The 27,191-nt window shown below is 44.9% G+C and overlaps 1 protein-coding gene across 3 annotated transcripts in view; it reads left to right on the top strand.

Annotated features, from left to right (window-relative positions):
• The first annotated feature begins 947 nt into the window (after positions 1 to 947).
• The window catches only part of prrt1 (proline-rich transmembrane protein 1), a 132,257-nt gene continuing 106,013 nt past the window's right edge, over positions 948 to 27,191 (top strand). Inside the window, exon 1 of one of the 3 annotated variants that reach the window (XM_072475656.1) lies at positions 948 to 1,219. In XM_072475656.1, coding sequence (XP_072331757.1) covers positions 991 to 1,219 — 229 coding nt within the window. In that variant the 5' untranslated portion in view covers positions 948 to 990. Of the gene's footprint in view, positions 1,220 to 23,177; positions 23,279 to 27,191 lie in introns of those variants that run through there. The other 2 variants (XM_072475657.1, XM_072475658.1) reach the window with 2 other exon arrangements.

Here is a 27,191-nt window from a genome sequence, read left to right on the forward strand (position 1 = left end):
CGGTGCAGACTCGATGGGCCGAATGGCCTCCTTCTACACTGTATGTTCTATGGTACTGCACTGGAGTGGGTGCCGGCCTAGAATTTCTGTATTGAAGCCCTTGGAATTGGACTTTACACTCAGAGGGCTACCTACAAGGCAGAGCTACAATGACAGCAGGCAGTATTGGAGAACTCTTGTGGCGATGGGGTGAGGAGAGGGTGTGGGGGACGGGGAGAGATTTTCTGGATCATCTAAGACCCATCATTAATTATCTTCAATTTGCCCCAGTTTCGATACGCCATCTGCCCTGAGCCTGAAGTTGCTGTGAGATTTCCCCAGAAATAACAGCGAGTACCATTAACCTCATGTCGACAGCAGAAAAAAGCTGGGTGTCGCTGATGGAGACAGATTACCTCATTTGAATTGAACAATTAGAACATAGAACTGTACAGGCCCTTCGGCCCTCGATGTTGCACCGACCTGTGAAACCACTCTAAAGCCCATCTACACTATTCCCTTATCGTCCATATGTCTATCCAATGACCATTTGAATGCCCTTAGTGTTGGCGAGTCCACTACTGTTGCAGACAGGGCATTCCACACCCTTACTACTCTCTGAGTAAAGAACCTACCTCTGACATCTGTCTTATATCTATCACCCCTCACACTTTAATGGGAGGGAGGTGGATTCCCACCAAGTTGCAAAGTGCCTGTGGCAACCAGGTTAGATTTTGTTTTGCACACATCTGAGGGGGGGGGGGGGGTTGTTTGTTGTGATTTTAATCCTCGCTGTGCTATATTTATGGTCAAAAAGTGATGCCTTTCCCACCAGTTTAAGCGATGAATAGTCCACCCCGTGACCCCTGTTTCTCGGTCCAATTCTCATCCCTAGATGTAAAATACATCTATAACACTCCAGAACACAGTGACAATCTCGCAGTGTTTCCTCGCCCCCTCCCTCTTTACAGTGGCAACAGAAGGTTTGAGCAAGCTTCATTGTCAGGGTCTATGAAGAGACAGGCTGGCTTTAAGAACTGTTCCTCTCGACCGCCTTTCCATCCCCCCCACCCCCTTTTTTTCTCTCTCTCTCTCCTCATTATTATCATTTCGTTTCGTTCTCGAGGTGGAGCAGCCGATCTCTACAAACAGGCTGTTTATTCTCCCAGAGGCAACATCTGGATCGCGTTCTGCAGGAATCGCTGTCCATTCTCCCGCAAGATGTCGACGGAGAAGCCAGGTAATATTGTGCTTGCTGTGTGTGTGTGTGTTGCACATCCAAGTGGCTACTTGTCCCTCGGTGACAGCACCAGACTCTCGTTGAGAGGGGAGAGGGTGTGTGTGTGTGTGTGGGGTGGGGGGGGGGGACTGCAGCAGCATTTCCCCAATCTTATTGCCCTCTTTAAATGCGAGTAGATTGACCCCATTGCTTCACACAATGTATTCCAGAGATTGCAGTCCCTAAACGCCAGTGCAATCCCTGTACCCCGCAGGTAAGCATTTGTACCATGATTTGTTTTATTATATACCTCAGATACACACTCCGGATTTCGATTTCTTTAACGACAGCTCTGAAATTCCGAATTGACTATGTGCCCCCGGCGCAATCTGATGTAGTGACCCCCCCTCCTCCCCACCACCATCTTCCCTGTGACTACAGGGAACTCTGTGAATTTTTGAAATTATGCTATTTACAGTTTGCCTTTTATTGACTAGTTATGGAGGACGGAATCAAAACACAAACCTCACAGGAGGAAATAAACACATCAAAATGATACATTGGAAAGTCTTCGGGGATCTGAATGCTACTTCAGAAGGGGATTTTTGTTATTGATGTAACCAGTTGTGGATCTGTATCTTATTAGATAAGTTTCCTGGGTGGGAATTATAAGGACCCCAAAAAAAGTAACGCTTTATCCGATTAACTCAAATTATTGTCACTTCAGTTGCACAGAAGTGGTCTGCAATGATCTGCAAATGTATTAGCTTATGCCCGTTTATTTACTTTTGGGGAAAAAATGTGCTCTAATTTTCATTTTCGAGACCAGGCTTTGAAACAAAAGCAATCTTCCTTGTGTTCCCGGTGGGGTTTGAGTGCAGCCGTTGTGTGTGTGCTGTGTGACATTCCACATGCCATCTTCTGTCACCGGTCTATATTTTGCATGTTTGAACACTGTAATTAACATCACTGATCTCTCAAAGAAAAGATGCTCTGCTTCTTCTCCTGACTGGAGAGGGGAGCTGATGGTGCTCGGGGTTGAAGGAAACGGATTTAAAACGTTCAAATTAAGTTCGAGAAAAATAAACATTTTTTTTTGGGGGGGGGGGGGGGGGGGGGGTGGTGGTGTCGACAGGAGCGACCTGAATAGTTGGCTGGTGCACGGGGAGCGTCCTCCAATTGGGAACAGCTTGCTGAAACGCACAGCGCTCTGTTTCAGCCCCGCTGGCGCTGCAGAGCAGCTTGGGCTGGCTGCTTCCTGCCCTGATTTTCCTGTGATTCGTCAGGGCACCTGCCCTATTTTCACAAGATCGCGCCAAACGGAGTCAGAGTTACCGATCTCTGTGTGTGTGCGTGTGTTTTGCAGGTTCATGTACTTGCATTTTTGCCACCACTGTCAGACCCGCAAAGTTTGGGGGTTGCTGGCAAGGGCTACTGAATTGATGGGAGACGATTTTTCTTTATCCACAGAATCCCTACAGTGCAGAGGAGGCCATTCGGCTCTTCGAGGCTGCACCGACCCTCTGAAGGAGCATCCCACCCAGGCCCACTCCCCCACCCTATCCCCGCATCCCCACCTAACCCGCACATCTTTGGACACTATGGGGCAATTTTTACTTGGCTAATCCACCTAACCTGCATATCATTCAGATTGACTCTATTTGATGTCCACTATCTCTTCACACCCACCCCCTTTCAAAAAGGACACATGAACAGGCAGGAAGGGGTTCATTTCTTGTGCGCACCCCAGGGTGGGGAGGCAAAAAGTGGATGAATAGATGTCAGCTGTGCGGTCCTCCTCGAAAGGGACTGGATTCTGGAAAACCAACCGGGGTGATGTTAACCCAACTGACTGGGCAGAATTCCCACTGAATCGAGTGGAAGGCGGGTGTTACACCCGGACCAATATTACTCTCCCACTAACATGCAAAAGAGTAGTGTGGGACTGTGGATGGCATGGTGGCACATTGGTTAGCACTGCTGCCTCACACCACCAGGACCTAGGCTCGATTCCGACCTCAGGTGACTGTGTGGAGTTTGCACTCTCTCCTAGTGTCTACATGGGTTTCCTCCGGGTGCTCCGGTTTCCTCTCACAGACCAGAGATGTGCAGGTTGGGTGGATTGCCATGTTAAATTGCCCCTTTGTGTCTAAATATGAGTAGGTTAGGTGTGGTTACAGGGAAAGAGTGGAGGAAGTGGTGTCATGTGAGAGTACCTTTAAGACATGGGTGTTTATAAATGGGTGTGTATATAAATATCTGTAGTGAGAGTACCTTTAAGAAATGAGTGTTTACTACTGCAGTGATGTCAGAGAGTGGGTGGAGCTGGGCTGTCTGTCAGCTTTTTTACTTTCGTTTTAGGCTGTTTGCTGCAGGGTGTGTTTTAGTTTTGTTTTTAGTGTTGGAGCTGAAGCCAGACAGAGCAGGTGTACTGTTGATCTCTCTGCTATGAAAAGACTATCTCTTGATCATTTGGTGAATTCAGAATTATAAATGTTCTCAGTAGTGAATGTAAACCTAATGTGCTTCTGATAAAAGGTGTTTTAAGTCTTATGGATGTTAAAAGGAAAGCTTAATGGATTACTTAGTGTTGTATTCTTTGAGGGTTGTATTTGAATTAATGGTTGTTCAGATGTTCACTGTATGTTTTAAAAAGGTTAACTTGAGTTCATAGAATAAACATTGTTTTGCTTTAAAAAATACTTTTCCATTTCTGCTCTACCACACCTGTAGAGTGGGCCGTGTGCTCCCCATACCACAATCTAGTAAAAGTTGTGGGTCAGGTAAACTCCATGATACACTTTGGGGTTCTCTAAACCCTGGCCCATAACAAATTGGGGGCTCGAGGGGGATAAAAGTCTATCTATTTGATTGGCTTAGTAAACTTAAAGACAGTGAGGGGTGAGCATATTGTGGGTGCTTTTCAGGTGTGGTATTTTAGTTTAAGTAGAGAGTGTGTTGTGGACAATCGCTCTTTCGGAGGCTCTGAAGTTTTTGGGGGTGGAGACGGCCACACACAGTACCTGACGGACAGAGGTTAAAAGCAGATTGTTAGATTTGGCAAAAACATTGCAGTTAACATTACCTGACAAAATGCAAAAAGATGAGGTCATTATGGCGGTGGCTATGCATTTAAAGTTGCCTGAGATGCAGTTTGACTCATTGGAAATGGCAAAAATTCAGTTACAAATTTAAAAATGGAACATGAGAAAGAATTAAAGCAGCTTAATACGAAAGAGAGAGGGAGAAAAAAGGGAGAGAAGAAAAGAAAACAGAAAGAATAGCCCTAGCAGAACAAAAAGAAAGAGAAAGGGAGATACAGATCAGGGAAAAAGATAAAGAGAGAGAGTTTGAACTTCCGAAAATGGCCATAAAACATGACAGTCAGTTTAAATTGGCAGACATAAAGGGAAACGTACAGTTGGTGGATAGTGATGACGATCGTGAGAAAGAGCGTCAAAGTCGAAGGCTTGGTGGGGATCTATTTAAATATGTCCAAGCATTGCCAAGGTTTGATGAGAAGGAGGTCGAAGCCTTTTTCATTTAATTTGAGAAGGTAGCTAAACAAATGAAATGGCCACAGGACATGTGGGTATTACTGATTCAAACAAAGCTAGTAGGTAGAGCTCGTGAAGTGTTTGCATCACTACCGGAGGAGGTATCTGGAACGTATGAGGAGGTGAAAAAATCCATCTTAGGTGCTTATGAACTAGTACCTGAAGCCTACAGACAAAGTTTTAGAAATTTAAGGAAAGAATTTGGTCAAACATACATGGAGTTTGAAAGGATCAAACAGAGTAATTTTGATAGATAGATGAGGGCTTTGAAAATAGACCAAATGTATGAAGCTCTCAGAGAAATTATACTTTTGGAGGAGTTTAAAAATTCAATTGCTGATGTAGTGAGAACACGTGTGGAAGAGGTTAAAACAGTGAGATTAGCAGCAGAAATGGCAGATGACTATGAATTAGTTCATAAATCAAAGCTTGTTTTCCAACACCAGTTTCAGCCGGTGAGGGATAGAAACTAGGGTCATAAGAAATACTCAAGTGGAAAAGGTAAAGGTGATCTGATGGGAGAAAATAAGGAGAGTTTACCTCAGACTAAAAAAGAAATCCAGGAGGGTGGAAGAGACATGAAAAGTTTCAAATGTTTTCACTGTAATAAACTAGGCCATGTAAAGTGACAGTGTTGGTGGTTGAAGAAAAGCACTGGGAAGGCTGATGTGGTAAAACAGGATAAGACAGTGGGGTTTGTTAAAGTGGTAAAGGAAAGCCCAAGTGAAATGAAGGAGATGCAAAATATTGTACAGCCTGATCAAGAGGTGATTGATAAGAAGGTGCCAGATCTCTTTAAAGAATTTACTTGTGTGGGTAAAGTTTACTCATGTGTATCAGGAGGAGCAGGTAAAGAAGTCACCATTTTAAGAGATACGGGAGCTAGTCAATCTTTAATGGTAAGAGATGAGGAGATATGTAATTTGGGAAGAATGTTGCCAGAAAAGGTGGTAATATGTGGAATTCAGGGTGAGAGGAGTAGTGTTCAATTATATAAGGTAAGGTTGGAAGAGTGGTGAAGTGGTAGTAGGAGTAATAGAGAAACAATTTTGTCCAGGAATACAGTTTATCTTGGGTAATGATATAGCTGGATCGCAGGTGGGAGTGATGCCTACTGTGGTTGATAAGCCAGTGGAAAATCAGACAACTGAAGTGTTGAAGGATGAATATCCTGGGATTTTTCCGGATTGTGTAGTGACAAGGTCGCCAAGTCACAGGTTAAAACTAGAGGAGAAATCAAAGAGTGAAGATGACGTTGAAGTGCAATTGTCAGAAACGATTTTTGATCAGACGGTTGAAAAAGAACAAGAACAGGTGGAGGATGAGGCGGATATTTTTAGTTCAGGAAAATTGGCGGAGTTACAACAAAAATATGTAGAAATAAAATGGATGTCTCAGAAAGCATACACGGAAGAGGAATCTGACCGTTATTACCGTAAAAGTGATGTCTTGATGAGAAAATGGAGACCTTTACCTATGCAGGTGGATGAAAAGTGGGCAGAAGTTCATCACTAGTATTGCTGGTAGGGTATAGAAAGGAGGTGTTGCGAGTTGCACATGAGGTACCAGTGGGAGATCATTTGGGAATAAGGAAAACTCAAGCTAAAATCCAAAAATATTTTAATTGGTCTGGACTACATAAATATGTAGTTAAATTATGTCAATCATGTCACACATGTCAAGTGATAGGGAAACCTCAAGCAGTGATAAAACCAGTGCCTGTAATAACCATTCCAGAATTTGAGGAACCTTTTACAAGGGTCCTAATTGATTGCGTAGGACCGCTTCCTAAAACAAAAAGTGGGAATCAACATCTTTTGACTATAATGGATGTGTCTACTAGGTTTCCAGAGGCCATTCCAGTACGTAATATTACAGCTAAACAGATTGTGGAGGAGTTACTTAAATTCTTTACTAGATATGGACTACCCACAGAAATACAATCGGATCAAGCATCAAATTTTACCTCTAGGTTATTCAAAGAAGTTATGGCTAGCTTAGGAATAAACCAATTTAAATCAACTGCGTACCATCCAGAATCGCAGGGAGCATTAGAAAGGTGATATCAGACATTAAAGTCAATGTTGAGGACTTATTGTCAAGATTATCTAGAGAATTGGGACAAAAGAATTCCATTCGTACTGTTTGCAATTAGGGATGCACCTAATGAGCCAACCAAATTTAATCCTTTAGAACTAATCTTTGGTCATGAGGTAAGAGGACCACTTAAATTGATTAAGGAAAAATTGGTGAGTGAAAATCGGAAATTACATTATTGGATTACGTGTCAAATTTAGGGAACGATTAAATAGAGCAGGCGAATTGGCGAGACAACATTTAAGAGTTGCACAACATGTGAAGCGGACAAGAAATCCAAAGTTCCTAGTTTTGCCAGTGGAGATGAAGTTTTAGTGTTGTTACCAGTGGTAGGTGAACCTGTAAAAGCTAGGTTTTGTGGATCTTATCAGATTAAAAGGAAATTAAGTGAGGTGAATTATGTGGTTAAAAACGCCGGATAGAAGGGAAACTCACCGAGTGTGTCATGTGAATATGCTTAAAACTTTGAAAGGGGAGGAGAGAAAAAGGAGGAGGTTTTAATGATTCTAACTCAAAGTGACAAACCAAATCCTGATGACTGTGAATTTGACATACCTCAAATTAAATTGGAAAATGAGGATGTTTTTAAAAATTAGGATAAATTGTTGAGTTACCTTCCAGAGGAAAAACAAGCTGACCTGAATGAGTTATTGATATCACATGGGCAAGTTTGTAGAGATAAATTGGGAAGTAGTAAAATTACTATACATGATGTAGATGTGGGAAATGCTGTTCGAATCAAACAACATCCATACAGACTTAACCCTTTAAAATTGGCACAGGTTAACAAAGAGATTGAGAGTATGCTTAAAAATGGCATAATTGAAGTGGGTTGCAGCCAATGGAGCTCACCCATAATGATGGTACCTAAACCAGATGGTACCCAACGGTTGTGTGTGGACTATAGAAAGGTTAATGCAGTTACAAGAATGGACTCATCCTATCCCACGTTTGGAGGATTGCATTGAGAAAGTGGGACAATCAGCTTTTATTTCCAAACTGGATTTACTTGAAGGTTACTGGCAGGTACCTTTATCCGAAAGGGCGAAAGAGATTTCAGCTTTTGTGACCCCAGATGGTCTATACCAATTCAAAGTTATGCCTGCCATTTGGCATGAAAAACGCCCCAGCCACATTTCAACGGTTAACCAACAAAGTTGTTTCAGGATTATCCAATTGTGCGGTATACATCGCCGATCTGGTGATTTTCAGCCAGACATGGACAGAACATTTAAAACATTTGATGGAGTTATTTGATCGACTTCAGGAGGCAGGTTTGGTCATAAACCTAGCCAAAAGTGAATTTGGAAAAGCCCAAGTCACGTTCCTTGGCCATACAATCGGACAGGGCCGAATGGTCACACGGGATGTGAAACCAACAGTTGTTGAGGAGTTTTCAATACCCTCAAGACGAAGGGAAATAATGCAATGTCTTGGCATGAGTGGATTTGATCGAACATTTGTGCAAAAGCTTTGTAGCGTGATTACCCCACTGATAGACTTGCTGAAGAAACGTCGAAAATTTCAATGGACAGCGGACTTTCAACAGGCATTTGACTGCCTTAAGGCTGTGATAACCAATGCTCCTGTGTTGGCGAATTACAAGGGACTCTGTGATCAGATTGAACTAAAATATCTGACTTTAAAGAGACAGGCCGAGGCGTAGAGAAATGGATGGATCGTGCAGAGACCTTCTTGTTCAAGGAGACTGTCAATCAGGAAGGATTTCAGTTGGAGGAAGAAGAACAAAAATGGACTATATTACTGTACCTGTTTGTGTGTGGGGTTTTTTCAAACAAAAAAGTATATTTACTTTGTGCATTTCTTCAAGGATAATGAAAAGGTGAAAAATGAAACCATCTTCAAGTTGATGGGTTTTTTTTTCTTGGGGGGGAGGTGTCATGTGAGATGACCTTTAAGAGATGGGTGTTTATAAATGGGTGTGTATATAAATATCTGTAGTGAGAGTACCTTTAAGAAATGGATGTTTACTACTGCAGTGATGTTAGAGAGTGGGTGGAGCTGGGCCGTCTGTCAGCTTTTTACTTTCGTTTTAGGCTGTTTGCTGCAGGATGTGTTTTATTTTTATTTTCAGTGTTAGAACTGAAGCCAGACAGAGTAGGTGTACTGTTGATCTCTCTGCCATGAAAAGACTATTTCTTGATCATTTGGTGAATTCAGAATTATAAATGTTGTCAGTAGTAAATGTAAACCTAATGTGCTTTTGGTAAGGTGTTTTAAGTCTTATGGATGTTAAAAGGAAAGCTTAATGGATTACTTAGTGTTGTATTCTTTGGGGGTTGTATTTGAATTAATGGTTGCTGAGATGTTCACTGTTTGTTTTAAAAAGGTTAACTTGAGTTAATAGAATAAACATTGTTTTGCTTTAAAAAAGTACTTTTCCATTTCTGCTCTACCACACCTGTAGAGTGGGCCGTGTGCTCCCCATCCCACAATCTAGTAAAGTTCTGGGTCAGGTAAACTCCATGATACACTTTGGGGTTCTCTAAACCCTGGCCCATGACAGTGGGTCTGTGGGGTGCTCTTTCAGAGGGTCAGTGCAGACTCGATGGGCTGAATGGCCTTCTTCTGCACTGTCGGTATTCTGTGGATTTCTTTGCTGACTGATGGGTTAAGCTAAAATGATTGTGGAATCATAGAATAGTTACATTACAGAAGAAGGCCATTCTAGCCCATTCCCTTTGTGTGAGGTGTCTGGGAGAGCTACTAAGCTAGTCCCACTCCCAGCCTTTTCCCCATATACTTGACGATCTTGTCTCCAAACAGTTTATCCAATCGTTCCATTCGCCACACTATAGGAAGGACATGATTGCACTAGAGAGGGTGCAGAGGAGACCCACTTAGATGTTGCCCAGACTGGAGCTTTTCAGCTATGAAGAGAAACTAGGTAGACTGGGGTTGTTCTCCTTAGAGCAGAGACAGCTGTGGGGAAGGGAGGTGGCTGCTGATTCAGATGTAAAAAATTGAGGGACATAGGGTACATAAGTAACTTTTCCCCTTCGTAGAGGGGTCAATAACCAGGGGGTGTAGGCATAAGGGAAGGGGCAGAAGATTTAGAAGCGATTTGAGGAAAAACCTTTTCACCCAGAGGGTAATGGGAATCTGTAACTCGCTGCCTGAAAAGGTGATAGAGGCAGGAACATTTAAGAAGTATTTCAATGAACACTTGAAAGACCATAGCATACAAGGCTATGGACCAAGTGCTGGGAAATGGGATTCGGAAAGATAATAATAATCGCTTATTGTCACAAGTAGGCTTCAATGAAGTTACTGTGAAAAGCCCCTAGTCACCACATTCTAGTGCCTGTTCGGGGAGGCCGGTACGGGAATTGAACCTGCGCAGTTGGCTTGTTCTACATTACAAACCAGCTATTTAGCCCACTGCTAAACCTGCCCCTGTAGATAGGTGATTGATGGCCAGCACAGATAGGATTGCCCGAAAGGCCTCTTTGCCTGTGCTGTAAAACTCCATGACACTAAACCCCTTTTGAAAGGAACAATTGACTCCACCTCCAACACACTCGGGCAGTGCATTCCTGGTCATCACCACGTGCTGAGTAAAGAAAGGTTTTTTTTCTTTAGCCTGGTTCTTGAGGTATCTGCCAATGGAACAACTCCCCCTACTTACTCTTGCCCAGACCCCACATGATTATGAACACCACTATCAAGTTCCTGCTCAGGGGTCCCTTCACTTGAGGAAAACAGTCCCCACTCTTGTCAATCCATTCACCTGACGGACGTCTCTCCAGTCTGGAGCCAATCTCGTGATTCTTTTCTGTACCTTCTCCAGTGCCTTCGCATCCATAATGAGGTGCCGTCCCAGACTGGCATCACAGTACTCCAGCTGAAGCCAAGTCAGGGTTTTCTAATGATTCATATTTCCAGCTCGTTCCTCTGGTTTAGTTCCAGCCGACAAGACAATAATAGGAATGTCTCCTTTCTCAGCTGGTCGAAATGAAATTGACCAGCCTTACTCCGGTTACAAGTGGGCATGGCCGATAAGACTAAACACCGCAAATTATTCATGACTTTGTACCCAAATTAGCTATCTCAAGCAGAGAAGCAGTAAATTAGGATGCACCCCCTCACCTCCTCCTGACCTTCAAAGAAAGGTGTCATCGTATTATATATAATGTTCCTGTGAAATATCTTGAGCCATTTTATTACATTAGAGTGGTTGTATAATATAAGACTATTGTGTGTATTCACCACAACTTCCTTGTTATTGTACTCTGTGATCTATTGAAAAATACAGGCTCCATTATAGCTCCATTATAACTTATTATCGGCTTATTACCTGCCCTTCAATGACTTGTTTACCCACAGCTCCCTCCGCTCCTGCAATCCCTTTAAATTGCTGGAAAACCACACTCTCCAAAAACCTGGGAGACTGAAAGTCTGTCCACAGTTATCCCAGCAGCTCCTGCTTTTGTTTTCAGGTGTGAACATTTTGCCCCTTGGTCCGTGCAAATCTCAAGCTGGGCCCCACAAACCTAACCACCCAGGAGATTGAGACAGATCCCTCGGCCCTCTTCATTCCTCCATTTTACCTTGAATTAAAGAGATAGTACACAACATAATCACCTTATGAGAGGTTGCATTAATTACAGGTTGCTGCATCAGCAGAAGTAGCCAGTGGTAAAATGTCACAATGTTGCATTCGGCACCTTGTTGAGGGCACGGTAGAAGGAGCTGGGCTAAATATGTTTCAAATCCTCGCACACCCTTGAGTCACCCTACCTCGGTAACCGGCTCCAGCCATACAGCCCCTGGAAATATTTGCATTTCTCATTCTGCCCTCTTGAAAATCAACAATTTATGTACCCTATGCTCTAGAATTCGCTCCTTTAACTTTTCCCTCTTTTAACCTCTCCACCTTTACGGCGTTCCTTAAATTTTACCTCTTTTACCGAGCTTCTGATTGTTTGTTCAAATATCTCATTATGTGGCTCAGTGTGAAAATTTGTTTTATGATAGCTCCTGCGAAGCACCTGGGGGCATTTTACTTAATTAAACGTTGTAGTTATTGTGATGCAGCTTGTTTTTCATTATCGCCCAGGATGAACTTTGACCCCAGTGTATTCGTGCCCACCCTGTGGTGTGTGGGCATTACTGTCTCGCAGCTTTGCTAACTGTGCCTTTTGAAGGTTTCAGTTCTAGCCCCGTCTTTGTACATTTGACGGTGATATTTATAGATCTTGAGGACCTTTGTCAGATTATTGCATACAGTGGGAAGCAGCTATGGGATCTCAATTAAGCTAACGAATGTTGCCAAAGTCTGTGAAATCAATTGTGTTCTGTTTGATACCATCATGGATTGTTTGTAGCAATGAGCTTTATTAAAGTGGTAAATGTACAAAATTCCAAAGCTCACTCTGGGTAGACCCACAACCCTCATTAGAAATCTTTGGAGACCCCGAGAACCTCACCATTTATCATTTTGGGGGAAGTGGTCTATGTTCAGCTCACACTGAAATCTTTATCCGATGATTTTCCGATATCTTGAGACTTGCTTTCTTTAAGTGGAATGACGCTGAACTGAGCAATAATAAGTAGTTGTTTGGTGGCACAGAACTTGAGATTTGCTGAAAAAGAGACATTTTTTTGTCAAAGCTATTAATCTTCCACTCATCAGGACAATTTGCGAGAATACCAAATGTAAAGGGAACAGCAATTTACACTGTTTGAGAAGTCAATTAGAGTCAAACGCCTGGTTTAAATTTCAAGCAATGCTCAGCAGCTAACAGTCAGTCACCATCAACTGGTGCATTATCCATGGCGATACCTTTACCAATCAGAGCCCAATTGCCAATCAATCAGCAGTGTCTCCTCATACTGTATAAATTGTTGTTTCTTTTACTTTTGGTATTCTTACAAGACAAAATCTTTCAACAAGAAATGTCTTTTATCAGCAATACGTAAAAAGGTTTAGCACAGTGGACTAAACAGCTGGCTTGTTATGCAGAACAAGGCAGCAGCGCAGGTTCACTTCCCGTACCAGCCTCCCCGAACAGGCGCTGGAATGTGGCGACTAGAGGCTTTTCACAGTAACTTCATTTGAAGCCTACTTGTGACAATAAGTGATTATTATTATTAAACCGCTGGGATTACTACATGGAAAACTGAGATGATTATGCAACATGTCCTTGAATGATTGATAACAGGTTCCTTGGATCATGAAATCTTCATTTATAGGGTCTGGAAACCTGTTTGCAGTGAATCTGGTTCAAGAATTTATTTAAAAAATATATTATTTCAATATATAACACATACAAGAACCTCCCATTTCTATGTGATGAGCAGAGGTTACAGGGCTATAGGGAGACAGGAGTGGAGCCGGATTAGTTGTACAGCAAAACGCTGGCGCAGACACAAAGAGACAATTGGGCTCCTTCCACACTGCAAACTTCGATGGTTCCATGGTGAATTTGGGCATCGGGATTCCTGACTGAATGTGCTCGGTTATCGAAAGCCATGATTACTGTGTGTCCTGGACTGTAGAACTGTAAATCCCTGTTTGGTAAATTACAGCAACCTGTGGTTATTATGGGAGTAATTCTAATTTGTGGCTGAGGTGTAAAACTGACATCATGAAGTGGCTCTCATTACAAAAAATACCACCGCTTTCAATTTTCATTTAACTCAATAAAGATAAAAATTAAGAATTTCTGATCCCCAATAGCAGTGCATTTTTTTCTTTATTCTTTCACAGGATGTGGATGTTGCTGGCATTTATTACTTACCCTCTTCGTCCCTGGAGGTATATACGGCTGCTAAGGGCTAATGCCACCTTCCTAAGGGCGGCACGGTAGCACAGTGGTTAGCACTGTTGTTTCACAGCGCCAGGGTCCCGGGTTCGATTCCCAGCTTGGGTCACTGTCTGTGCGGAGTTTGCACGTCCTCCCCGTGTCTGCGTGGGTTTCCTCCGGGCGCTCCAGTAACCAAAAGTCCCGAAAGACGTGCTTGTTCGGTGAATTGGACATTCTGAATTCTCTCTCTGTGTACCCAAACAGGAGCCGGAATGTGGCGACGAGGGGATTTTCGCAGTAACCTCATTGCAGTGTTAATGTAAGCCTACTTGTGACAATAAAGATTATTATTATTACCTTTGTGCATCACCCCATGAGAGTCCCATCTCATTCAGTTCGGCCTTCATGGTTTATTTATGGCCCACCCTAATTGCCCTTGAACTGAGAGGCTTGCGAGGCCACCTCGGAGGGAAGTTGAGAGTTAACCACATTGCTGTGGGTCTGCAGTCACATGTAGGCCAGACCGGGTAAACATGGCGAGTTTCTGCCCTAAAGGACATCAGTGAACCAGGTGGGTTTTTACAACAATCAGTGATAGTTTTGTGATCACCATTACTGAGATCGGCTTTACAATTTCACATTTTATTGATTGAATTTAAATTTCACTATTTGCCACAGTGAGCTTTGAACCCATGTCCCCAACGCATTAGCGTGAATTACTGACCCACTATACCACCAGCTCTCCATGTAGCACCTTGGTACTAATTTGGAAATTTTACTGCAATGTCTGAAGGATTGTGGAAGTTTGTGACTTACTCTGTGCTTGATTCAGGAAATCTGCCGGATTATAGAATTGTGTCTATTCAAGTAATTATTGTAGAATCATAGAATCCCTACAGTACAGAAGGAGGTCATTCTGCCCATCGAGTCTGCACTGACACTCCGAAAGAGCACCCTACCTTGGCCCACTTCCCCGTCCTCTTCCCATAGCCACACGCATTGATCATGGCCAATCCACCTAGCCTGCACATCTTTGAACTGTGGAAGGAAACCGGAGCACCCGGAGAAAACCCACGCAGACACAGGGAGAACGTGCAGACTCTACACAGTCACCCAAGGCCGGACTCGAACACGGGTCCCTGGAGCTGTGAGGCAGGTGTCTACTTTCTTATTGCTACTTATATTCCAATCAGAGGGCCGAGGCTGGACATAGCCCCGTTTTCTGTACTGAGGAATCCCCCCTCTAGAGCCCCCAACCTCTATCCCCCCCAATCCCAACTCACTATGAGGGCATCCTCGGCTCCCCCTCCCCTCCCCCAAAGCCCACGCAGGGCACCTCCAGCCTGATCACTGCGGCACAAAAAATGCTAGCTTGGCAGTGCCAAACTGGTACCCTGGCAGTGCCTCATGGGCACCATGGCAGTGCCAGGCTGGCTCCCAAGTGGCACTGCCAGGATGTCTAGGCAGCACCAGCAGTGCCAGGTACCACCCTGCCCTGAAGGAAAGCCTCCAATCCCTTTGTCAACCCCCACAAGTGCCATTCCGTCTGATCCCCAGTTCTGAACAGTGCCTCGCCTGAGGTCTCTGAGGCGGAGGGGTAGATCCCAATGCCTCGGGTGCCTCAGGAAACTGAATATTAGAGTTACACTAGTTGTCTCTAATATGCATGATCTCGCTCACAATGGACGGAACTCACATCGCAACATCTCGCGAGATGGCATTAGATCTCAAGAGGCATTGCTCGCTGAATAGATCCTGTGAGCCATGTCTCCCTGTTTCTATTGGCCATGTTGCGTCGCGGCACTCTGTCTTGCACAACATGGCCATTCGTTCACGCTCTTGAACACCTTCGTAGTGCCAGGCATGATTCCAACCAGTGGAGAGTTTTCCCCCTGATTCCCATTGACTCCAGTTTGGCGAGGGCTCCTTGATGCCACACTCGGTCAAATGCTGCCTTGATGTCAAGGGCAGTCACTCTCACCTCTGGCATTCAGCTCTTTTGTCCATGTTTGAACCAAGCTTGTATTGAGATCAATAGGAGTGACCCTGGTGAAACTCATTTTCACCAATTTCAAGAAGGAATTAGCTATAGCTCTTGGGTCTAAAGGGATCAAGGGATATGCAGGGAAAGCGGGATCAGGGGATTGAACTTGATGATCAGTCATGATTATAATGAATGGCGGAACAGGCTTGAAGGGCCGAATGGCCCCCTTCTGCTGCTATTTTCTATGTATGTTTCTAACCCAAAATGAGTGTTAAGAAGCACATTATTACTAAGCAAGCCCCACTTGCTTGCACTGTTGAGAACCCCTTACATCATTGTCCTGATGGTTGAGAGTAGACCGATGGCCAGTGCTTGGCTTGGCTGGGTTGGACTTTTCTGCTTTCTGTGTACAGGATACACCTGGACAATTTTCCGTATTGCCGGGGAGATGCCAGTGTTGTAGCTGTACTGGAACAACTTGGCTAGGGGTGTGGCAAGTTCTGGAGCACAAGTCTTCAGGACTATTGCTGGGATATTGTCACAGCCCATAGCCTTTGCAGTATCCAGTGCCTTCAGTCGTTTCTTGATATCATGTGAGTGAATCTAATTGGCTGAAGACTGACATCTGTGATGCTGGGGACCACTGGATCCTCCACTCAGCACTTCTGACTTAAGATGGTTGCAAATGCTTCAACCTTGATTTTTGCCATGATGTTTTTGGGCTCACCCATCATCGAGGGTGGGTACATTAGTGGAGCCTCCTCCTCCAGTGTGTTGTTTAATTGTCCACCACTGGATGTGGCAGGACTGATCCATTAGTTGTGGGATCGCTTAGCTCTGTCTATCACTTGCTGCTTATGTTGTTCAGCACACAAGCAGAGTTGTACGTTCACCAGGTTGACACCGCATTTTTAGGCTGCGTCTGGCATTCCCTCCAGCACTCTACATTGAACGAGGGTTCACACAATCCATAGGATCCTTTCAGTGAAGAAGGAGGCCGTTCAGCCCATCGAGTCTGCACTGACTCTCTGAAAGAGCACCCTATCTAGGCCTACTCTCCCACCCTATCCCAGTAATCCCACCTAACCTGCACATCTTTGAAGTGTGGGAGGAAACTAGAGCAGCCGGAGGAAACCCACGCAGACACGGGGAGAATGTCCAAACTCCACACACTGTCAGCCAAGATTGGAATCGAACACTGGTCCCTGGTGATGTGAGGCAGCAGTGCTAGCCACTGTGCCACGGTGCCATGGGGCCTGATCCCCCCCCCCCCCACCTCCCAGTTTGATGCTAACGGTAGAGTGGGGGATACGCTGGACCATGACGTTACAGATTGTGGCTGCACATATTATGCAGCTGCTGATGGCCCTCAGGACGTCATAGATGCCCAGTTTTGAGTTGCTCAATCTGTTCATAATCCAGCCCATTTAGCACTGAGCTACTGCCACACAGCATGACAGATAATATCCTCCAAGTGAAGATGGGACTTTGTCTTCACAAGGACTGTGTGGTGGTCACCTCTAGAACACATCTGGAAAGTTGCATCTGCAACAGATAGATTATTGAGGCCCAGGTCAGAGCTGTTTCATTCATCTTACAATGTCCCCAGTTTAAAACTAGACATCACATTTGCGTGTCATTGAACAGTCGGGGTGCCTGAAGAAATATCCAGTTGTCCTGAGCAGAGCTATTGTTTAAAAAATTGCATGGCTGATATTATGAAGCTGAAATAAACATCAGCATTGCAGGACTTAGAGGGTACAGTCGCATCGTGGTTAGACTAATGGACTAATAATTCAAAGGCCTGAACTAATGATCTGGAGACTTGAATTCAAACTCACCGTGGCAGGAGTAGAATTTGAATTCAATAAATTCAATTTTAAAAAATTTAAATTATTTTCATTTTAATAAACATTTTATTGAGGTATTTCTTTAATTCAATAAATCTTGACTGGAAAACAAACCTCAGTAATGATTTATTTTTAAAAAATTTAGATTACCCAATTATTTTTTCCAATTAAGGGGCAATTTAGCGTGGCCAATCCACCGACCCTGCACATTTTTGGGTCGTGGGGGCAAAACCCACGCAGACACGGGGAGAATGTGCAAACTCCACACGGACAGTGACCCAGAGCCGGGATCAAACCTGGGACCTCAGCTCCGTGAGGCAGCTGTGCTAACCACTAGGCCACCGTGCTGCCCTAAACCTCAGTAATGATGACCATCGAACTATTCGAATATGGTAAAGAAAAACATCTGGGGCGGGATTCCCCACTCCCCCAGCCGGGTGTTTTTCGGTGGCGCGCCCTTCGCTGGTGGTGGGATTCTATCTTCCCGCCGCTTGTCAATGGGATTTCCCATTGAAGCTACCCCACGCCGTTGGGATACCCACAGGCAGGGGTGCACTGCCAGAGGGCAAAGAATCCCAATGGCTGGAGAATCCCGGGCCTGTTCGCTGATATTCGTTAAGGAAATAAATTTGTCAGTCTATCCCATGTGTGCTTCCACGCCCACAGCAATGTGGTTTATACATAACTGCTCTCTGAAATAGGCCAGCAAGAAGTAACAGTTGTAACCAAGCTGTTTTCCTTTAAGCGGGCCAAGAAGGCAGCTCACCATCATCGAGGAATGGGGAAGGACAATGAACGCTGGTCTCACCAAAAATGCCCGCTTCACGGGGCGGCGATAGGGTAGTGATAATTGTCGACAGAAACCAGGGTGTGCTGTACGGTGGCGTGGTGATTAGCATTGCTAACTCACAGCACTAGGGACCCCGGTTCACTTCCAGGCTTGGATGACTGACTGTGTGGAGTCTGCACGTTCTCTCCCATATCTGCACGGGTTTCCTCCGGGTGCCTCCTCCCACAGTCCAAAGATGTATATGTAGGTGGGATTGCGTGGATAGGGCGGGGCAATGGGCCCAGGTACGGTGCTCCTTTCAAGGGTTGGTGCAGACACGATTGGCCGAATGGCCTCCTTTTGCACTATAGATATTCTCTGGAGTTCTGTAGCGATTCCATGGCATTCTGTAGGGATTCTCTGGAGTTCTGTAGCGATTCCATGGCATTTTGTAGGGATTCTCTGGAGTTCTGTCGCGATTCCATGGCATTCTGTAGGGATTCTATGGAGTTCTGTAGCGATTCCATGGCATTCTGTAGGGATTCTCTGGAGTTCTGTAGGGATTCTCTGGAGTTCTGTAGGGATTCCATGGCATTCTGTAGGGATTCTCTGGAGTTCTGTAGGGATTCCATGGCATTCTGTAGGGATTCTATGGAGTTCTGTAGCGATTCCATGGCATTCTGTAGGGATTCTCTGGAGTTCTGTAGGGATTCTCTGGAGTTCTGTAGGGATTCTCTGGAGTTCTGTAGGGATTCCATGGCATTCTGTAGGGATTCTCTGGAGTTCTGTAGGGATTCTCTGGAGTTCTGTAGGGATTCCATGGCATTCTGTAGGGATTCTCTGGAGTTCTGTAGGGATTCCATGGCATTCTGTAGGGATTCTCTGGAGTTCTGTAGGGATTTCTGGTTCGAATCTCACCACTGCAGATGGTGAAATTTGAATTCGCTAAAAATCTAGAATTAAAAGTCTAAAGATGACCATGAGCCAATTGTCGTAAAAACCCATCTGGTTCACGAGGGAAATCTTGCCTGGTCCGATGTACATATGACTCTAAATTCATAGCCATGTATTTGACTCTTAAATGGCCTCTGGATGTCCTATTAAGCAAGGGCAATTAGGGATGGACAATAAATGCTGACCCAGTTGAATGAACAAATGAATGAAAAAGGATCCTATGAGCAGATTAAAACTATGAAAAATTACTCCGATGTCACGAGTAAAGCTGAGCCCAGATTTTCAGTTCCGGGAAGAAGGGTTCAAATTTTTTTTGGTGTAATATTAATGCTCTGGCGGGATTTGAACCCACGTCCCCAGAGGATTGCCCCGGTTCTTTGGATAACCAGTCCAGTGACAATACCACTACGCCACTGCCTCCCCATTTACCCTATTCTCTCATTCAATTAGGTTGCGGCTGACCTGTATCTCATATCCATTTACCCTCACTGACTGCTCCATACATGACCAAAGTCTGCCAGCCTTGCTTTGAAAGCTCTGCTTGTTCCCCCCCCAGTACCTGGAGCCTTTTGAGGGAGAGGCTTTCACACCGCCACCACCCTTTGGGAGAAGAAGCACAAGAAATGTGGACCATGCCCATTTGAGAAGTATTAAAATGTGCACTTGCAACGCCAAGGCACACAAGGCTATGGGCCAAGTGCTGGAAATTGGGATTAGAATAATTGGGTGGTTATTTTTTGACTGGCGCAGGTGCGATAGGGCAAAGGGCCTTTTCTCTGCTGTTGACCTCTATGACTAAGTTGAGGACCTTAACTTTGCCCTGGACATTTGTGCTTGCCTTGTCTTCACCTTTCCTCCGACCTTACATGTTCCTCGCCCCCACCCCTGGGTTTTATCATTTTAATCTAAGTGCAGGCCTGTCTTTTGCAATCACTTGCTACAAATAATCCAGTTTCTCTATTTCCCTTGACTGCATTTAGATGTTCCTTTTCCAATCGGAGTCCGTAGTTTTTGTAAGGTATTCCATGCTGTGTTGTTCTGTGCGGTGCTACAGGCACACGCAAGTCCGCCCTGGAGCTGGACCCAACTTTAACAACACATTTCTCATTGATCTCCAACTACCACCGCGGCTCCCAGCGCTGCAAGTGCGAGATGAATCACGGACCTGTAAACACAGGGAAGGAGGTGTACTTTATAAATATTTTAGCGGTTACCATCATAGTGAGCAGAGTGATCAGGCTGACTTTTTTATTGTTATTCTGTGTGTTGGGCATGTGAGTTGGGATGGAGAGCTGGGCGAGGATCTTTTTTTTAAAGACTGGAACAGTGGAGTGGAGGAGGAGGAGGAGGAAAGGGACTCCAGTTTCCCAGCACAGAAATCTCCTCATGAATGAAGCCACAAGTCATTTGGATTGACCGCGGGGTGGTCAGGCTGAGGGCGGGAGATGGACAGCGAGCCTGGGGAGTGAGATTGATGTTCATTTAAAAAGATTGGTGAAGCTGGAATTTAACACAGGGGCGGGAGTAGGTAAATTCCGGGGAGGTTTGAAAGCAGCAAGGATAATTCCTGCTCTTAAATTTGGACGTGAAGCACAGTTACGCTTTCGTCTTTCTGTTTAATCATTGGAGTTTGACCCGGGCACTGTAGTGTCAGGCTTACCTGAGGTGGTGGAGGCCTTGCCTTTAGTTGTGTCAAGAGATTGTAGTAGGCGGGAATCGTCCGGTCCTGCCAAAGCGGGTTTCCCTGTTGGCCGGGCAGCTGAGCACACCACAGGGGTGGGTGAGGGAGTCCCGACCTGTAACTTAAAGTCCCATTCCTGGATCCTGCAAGACAAAAATACAGGCTGATGCTCCAAGTGCAATACTGAGTGGGTGCCGCCTTGTCAGAGGTACCACCTTTTTGGTTGTAAAGTCGCCACAGTCCCAGGTGGCCTTATGCACCTTTGAGGGGGAGAGCTGCCTGGTGGTGATTTAACCTGAGGATAACCAAACCTCAGGCAAGGACGTATGAATAAAACCAGCTGGTACAGGGATTGAAGCCATACTGTGGGCCTTTCGCTGCATCATGAACCAGCACACCAACCAACTGAGCTAAACCGGCCGTCTGTCTGAGGCGCTATCTTTTCAGTTGACACATTAAGCCGTGGCTGTGGCTGCCCTCCCAGATGGAGGCGCAGGGAAATTATATTCCATGAAAAGCAAAGAACAAACAAAACACTCGTGGGGCTTCATAGATGAATAAAGACCCAAGGGAACAATTGATGGTTCGGAAAGAGCCTGAAATTAAGTGCAGAGAGCGCAGAGAAGTGCATGATAAGAGATGATATTAGAGATCAGTCAAAGAAACAATTAGGGAGACAAAGAGGAATAATGAGTTTAAATTATGAAGGAACATGAAATAGAATTATAAAATATTTTACAGATACATGAGTTAAAAAAAATATAGGAAGGTTATGACTGGAATCGGGCCACTAAGGAATAGTCAGGAAATTATAACCAGTAACAACAGCCTTTGTGCGGCCTGTTGTTATCGCATTGCTCCTTTGTTTTAGGTCAGCCGATTTAGGTCAGTTAGCTTTTTCTTTCTATTTTCGCTCGTGGGATGTGGGTGTCGTTGGCTGGGTCAGCATTTGTTGGCCATCCCTGAGGGCATTTAAGAGTCAACCACATTGCTGTGGGTCTGGAATCACATGGAGGCCAGACTAGGATGGCAGATTTCCTTCCCCAAAGGATATTAGTGAACCAGATGGGTTTGTACAACAATCGACAATGTTTTCATGTCGTTATTAGACTCGTAAATCCAGATTTTTATTGAATTCAAATTCCATGATCTGTCCTGGTGGGATTTGAACCCATGTTCCCAGAACATTACCCTGGTCTCTGGATTACTAGTCCAGTGACAATACCACTATGCCACTGCCTCCACTGTTGGTTTCTGATATAGCCTGAGGCCAACAGCATGGGTTCGATTTCTGTACCAGCTGATGTTATTCATGAAGGCTCTGCTTTCTCAACTTTGCCCTGTGTCTGAGATGTGGTGATCCTCAGGTTAAATCACCACCAGCTCCCCTTTGTGGGAGTGAACAGCCTATGGTCACCTGGGACTATGGCGCATTTACTTTTCACTTACTTATCATCTTGCTCCTCTGGCGTACGTCAAGTCTTCGTCAGTCCACATGTCAATGTTATCAATGTTATCCACCTCTCTGCCTTTTCTTCTTCGGTCAAACTTTTCCATCTGTTCTCGCTGGTGAAATTGTCCAATCCTGCCAATGGCGACCCCCCCCACCCCGGCGGGGATTGCCTGGTGGCGGAGGGTGCGAATAATGGGGAAACCCATTAACAGCGGAGGGACCAGAAAACCCTACCCTTTTGTCTTCTGTTTTTAACCCTCAATTTCTCCTTCAATGATTGCCAAGTCGAGGCTGCCAGGTCTTCGCCTCCTAGGTCCGTGATTAACTACTCTTCTTTCTAACAGTGCATGACGAGCCTTTTGTTAGAGAGCTGGCGTAACTATTAAATAGTTATATTATTTTGGTATTTGTTAGGGAGACAGGAACAGGTCACCATGACATTTGAATGACGAGCTAAGTGTATTTAAACTAAAAAGAAAGGGCGTCATTATGAGTAAACTAAACAACCGCATAGATAATCAAATCCCTGATCCACAGTGAATTAAAAAATCTCGCGAAGAGTTAGTGCAATATCCCGCAGGGACCCAAGGGGTGGGTGTGATTGTCTTCCCTGTAGTCTTTGCGGAATATGAGCTCCCACGCTAGGGGCGGAGAATCTCGGTGTGGACACCCCTTGTCTTTATTAAAGTTAGCAGAGGCCTAATTATTCATATTTAATAATCTGTTCAAAAAAAGGTGCAGTGCCAGAGGGCTGGCGGACAGCTGATGTAATTCTTACATTTAAGGAGGTAGAACATATTCAGGGACCAGTAAACATAACATCAGTGGTAGGAAAAATAATGGAAACCTTACAAAAGGAGAGATTGGAAGTACATCTTGAAATGAAAAAAAATAATAACGATTAGTCAGCATGGATTTCAAAAGCGAACAAAAAAAAGAGCAGGCCAGAGGCTGGGAATCCTGTGGTGAGTAACTCACCTCAAGATTGCTGTGATGAATGTAGAAACTCATATATATTCTATTTTTTATTTGTGGCAATAATGTTCTTAAAAAAACCCTGGTTAAAAATACACGCAGGCAGAACATAGAACATAGAACATAGAAAATACAGCACAGAACAGGCCCTTCGGCCCACGATGTTGTGCCGAACCTTTGCCCTAGATTAATCATAGATTATCATTGAATTTACAGTGCAGAAGGAGGCCATTCGGCCCTTTGAGTCTGCACCGACTCTTGGAAAGAGCACCCTACCCAAACTCAACACCTCCACCCAACACCAAGGGCAATTTTGGCATTAAGGGCAATTTACCATTGGCCAATTCACCTAACCTGCAGTGGGTTAGCACTGCTGCCTCACGGCGCTGAGCTCCTTGGTTCGATCCCAGTCCTGGGTCACTGCCCGTGTGGAGTTTGCACATTCTCCCCGTGTCTGTGTGGGTTTCTCTCCCACAACCCAAAGATGTGCAGGATAGATGGATTGGCCACGCTAAATTGCCCCTTAATTGAAAAAAAATGAATTGGGTACTCTAAATTTTTTTTCCAAAAATACATGCAGTGTGTCTACTAAAGCAGTTATTAAGAAGTCAAAAAAGAAGTTGGGCGGCACGGTAGCACAGTGGTTAGCACTGTTGCTCATAGCATCAGGGACCCGGGTTCGATTCCTGGCTTGGGTCACTGTCTGTGCACAGTCTGCACTTTCTCCCCGTGTCTGCGTGGGTTTCCTCCGGGTGCCCCGGTTTCCTCCCACAAGTCCCAAAAGACATGCTTTTTAGGTGAATTGGACATTCTGAATTCTCCTTCAGTGTATTCGAACAAGCGCCCCAATGTGGTGACTAGCGGATTGTCGCTGTAACTTCATTGCCTATTTGTGACGCGAATAAAGATTATTATTATGTGAAGGAATCATTGATTCTCTAACTATTTACTTGTTTACCTATAGATGGCTATCGGGATATTGTTTATAGAAAGGAGGTTCTCTGGGGTGTAGATCATTTGTGAGGGAATAGTCCTAGCTAAGCAGGTGATGGTACAATTTAGTGGGATATGGATGATGTAATTAATGGGAGGAGCCATGTCTGTCTGGAGTTTTTCAGTCTGTTAGAAGATTTTAAGTTGAAAAGCAGTTTGCCAAAGGATTTGAATCTGACAAGACAGAAGGATTTTCAGGGTGTTCCTAGAAGGGGTCTCTCCCCAACAGTCTGCACAGAGAACCTCAACTAACCCTGATTTGTAACTTTATTTATGAGTGCATTTTGAACTGTATTGGGTTGCTCAGTTGAAAAATATTCAGTGACAGGTGTAGATAGTGAGGTAAAGTTTTTACATTTTGCTTTAATAACTGTTTTACCGTTAATTGTAAAGCTATTTATTTGATGCTAATGTGGTTAATTATGTGTTTAAATGAAAGTTTTGGTCAGAGTCATCACTCTGAGGGTGAAGTATCCTTTCTTCACAGTTATACAAATTGAAAACTGTTTGGGGTTCTCGTCTGGTACCCTAACAAAAACTGGGGTCTGGTATCCAAACTCTACCCAAAGCCTGTCCATCATCTGAAAAGTACAAGTCAAGACTGTGATTGAATATTCTCTCCTTACCTGAGTGCAGCTCCAACAACACGATAGCAGCTGGGCACCATCCAGGACAACCCATTTGATCGGCACCCCACTTACAAACTAAAGTATTCATTGAGATGGTGGCACGGTGGCACAGTGGTTAGCACTGCTGCCTCACAGTTCAAGGGACCCGGGATCAATTCTGGCCTTGGGTGACTGACTGTGTGGAGTTTGCACATTGTGTGGGTTTCCTCCTGGTGTTCTGGTTTTCTCCCACAGTCCAAACATGTACAGGTTGGGTGGATTGGCCATGCTAAATTGCCCCTTAGTGTCCAAAGGTTAGGTGGGATTGCAAGCCTGGGTGGGGAGCTGCTTCTGAGGGTTGGTGCGGACTCGATGGGCCGCAGAACCTCCTCCTGCACTATTGGGATTCTATGATTCCCTCTGACACCGATGCACAATGGCAGCAATGTCTATTGTGTACAAGATGCACTGTAGTAACTCACCAAGGCCCCTCCAATGGCACCTTCCAAGGCCTCTACTATCGAGAAGGGCATGGGCAGCGGATGTGTGAGAGGACCACCAAGTCCAAGGCCAGCACGACCACTATATTCCCCTTCAAGCCACACACTATGCTGAATTAGAATTATGTCGTAATTCCTTCACTGTCACTGGGTTCAAATCCTTGAACTCTTTTCCTAATAGCACTGTGGACTGCACCAATATGATGGGCAACAAATGACCTATTTCTGTGTGCCTAGATCCTGTGTAAACAATCCTAATGTATTCCAAAGAAGAGCAGGGGACTTGGTTAATGTTTAAACTTATCAATGATAGAATGGCGAAGCAGACACGATGGGCCGAATGGCCGAATTCCGCTCCGATATCTTATGAATTTATCAAACAGCACCAAAAGCAGGTTATTTGGACGTTACCACACTGTTGATTGTTGGTGGTTTTCTGTGTACCCTCCATTGGTGGCAGCTGTCTTTCCTACAGCGAAACAGACTGTGGAGTGTTTGGGGTGTTCTGAGGCCATGAAAAGCACTGTATAAATGCATATCTTTCCTTTTCCTCTGATTCACCATGGCAGGAGATTGTGGGCTGCTGGGTGTGATTAGCACATGCTGCAGGCTGCTGGTGGATCACTCAGTTAAATAATCTCCTCCGAACGCCTATTGTTTTGAGCACAGCCATCTGGTTGAAGGTTGGTGTGAGGAATGTGTGCTCAGTCTGCCGACCTCTGCTCTTTACCCTTGGCTTCTGCGATTGCCAAGTTTCGTCAAAATGTTCCAAGGTGTGACATACAGGGTGGGATTTTCCCACCCTACCGCTGACAGCATCCTCCGGGCCTCTGAAGGCGCTCACCCCACCCAACCGCCCCCGTGGCGGGTTCCCCAGTGGGCGAGCCATGCAAAATGGCATAGACATCAGTGGGACCAGAAGACCCTGCCCGCAGCCAGTGGCCAGGTGTCTCTGCCACCGGAAAACATGCCATGGCGGTGGTCGGAAAGTCCCGTCTATACTCTGAGACTGGAATATCCGAAGATTCCCTACAATGCAGAAGAAGGCCATTCAGCCCATCGAGTCTTGGAAAGTCCCGTCCATACTCTGACACTGGAATATCTGTAGAATCCCTACAATGAAGGCCATTCAGCCCATCGAGTCTGCACTGACCCTCTGAAAGAGCACCCGACCTAGGCCCAATCCCCTCCCCCATCCCCATAATCCCACATCCCTGGACACGAAAGGGGCAATTTAGCAAGGACAATCCACCTAACCAGCACACTTTTAGACTTGTGGGAGGAAACCGGAGCACCCGGAGGAAACCCACACAGGCATGGGAAGAATGTACAAACGCCGCAGTCACCCAAGGCCAGAATCGAACCCAGATCCCTGGCGCTGTGAGGCAGCAGTACTAACCACTGTGTCACCTTGCCGCCCATATCATGGCCATGACAAATACCAGGATAAGTCCTTCTATAAATAAATTGAAGCAGATCAGCTAAGTTTTAGCAAGACAGCAATTCAAGCACAGCTCTGTAGTTAAACGAAAACGGAGTCTTTGAGTTGATGATATCGGTTTCTCACTGTAAAAAGTCACAGCAGGTGGATGACTGATACCAGATGGTCCACTTTGGATATATTCCGAGGAATTACATGAAATTCTGCTGACTGAAAACGCTGACACAAATGACAGGCCTGCGGAAATGAGCGATTTAATTATGGGCGGGCGAAGGCATCTTCTGTCAACTCAATCATTGAAATATATTATAACCAAACATGCCCTTATTGAAAAGTGGGACTGGCTGGAGGGACTGCGTGG

This window comes from Scyliorhinus torazame, chromosome 14 (genome assembly GCF_047496885.1).
Source record: "Scyliorhinus torazame isolate Kashiwa2021f chromosome 14, sScyTor2.1, whole genome shotgun sequence".
In the NCBI taxonomy this organism is placed as follows: domain Eukaryota; kingdom Metazoa; phylum Chordata; class Chondrichthyes; order Carcharhiniformes; family Scyliorhinidae; genus Scyliorhinus; species Scyliorhinus torazame.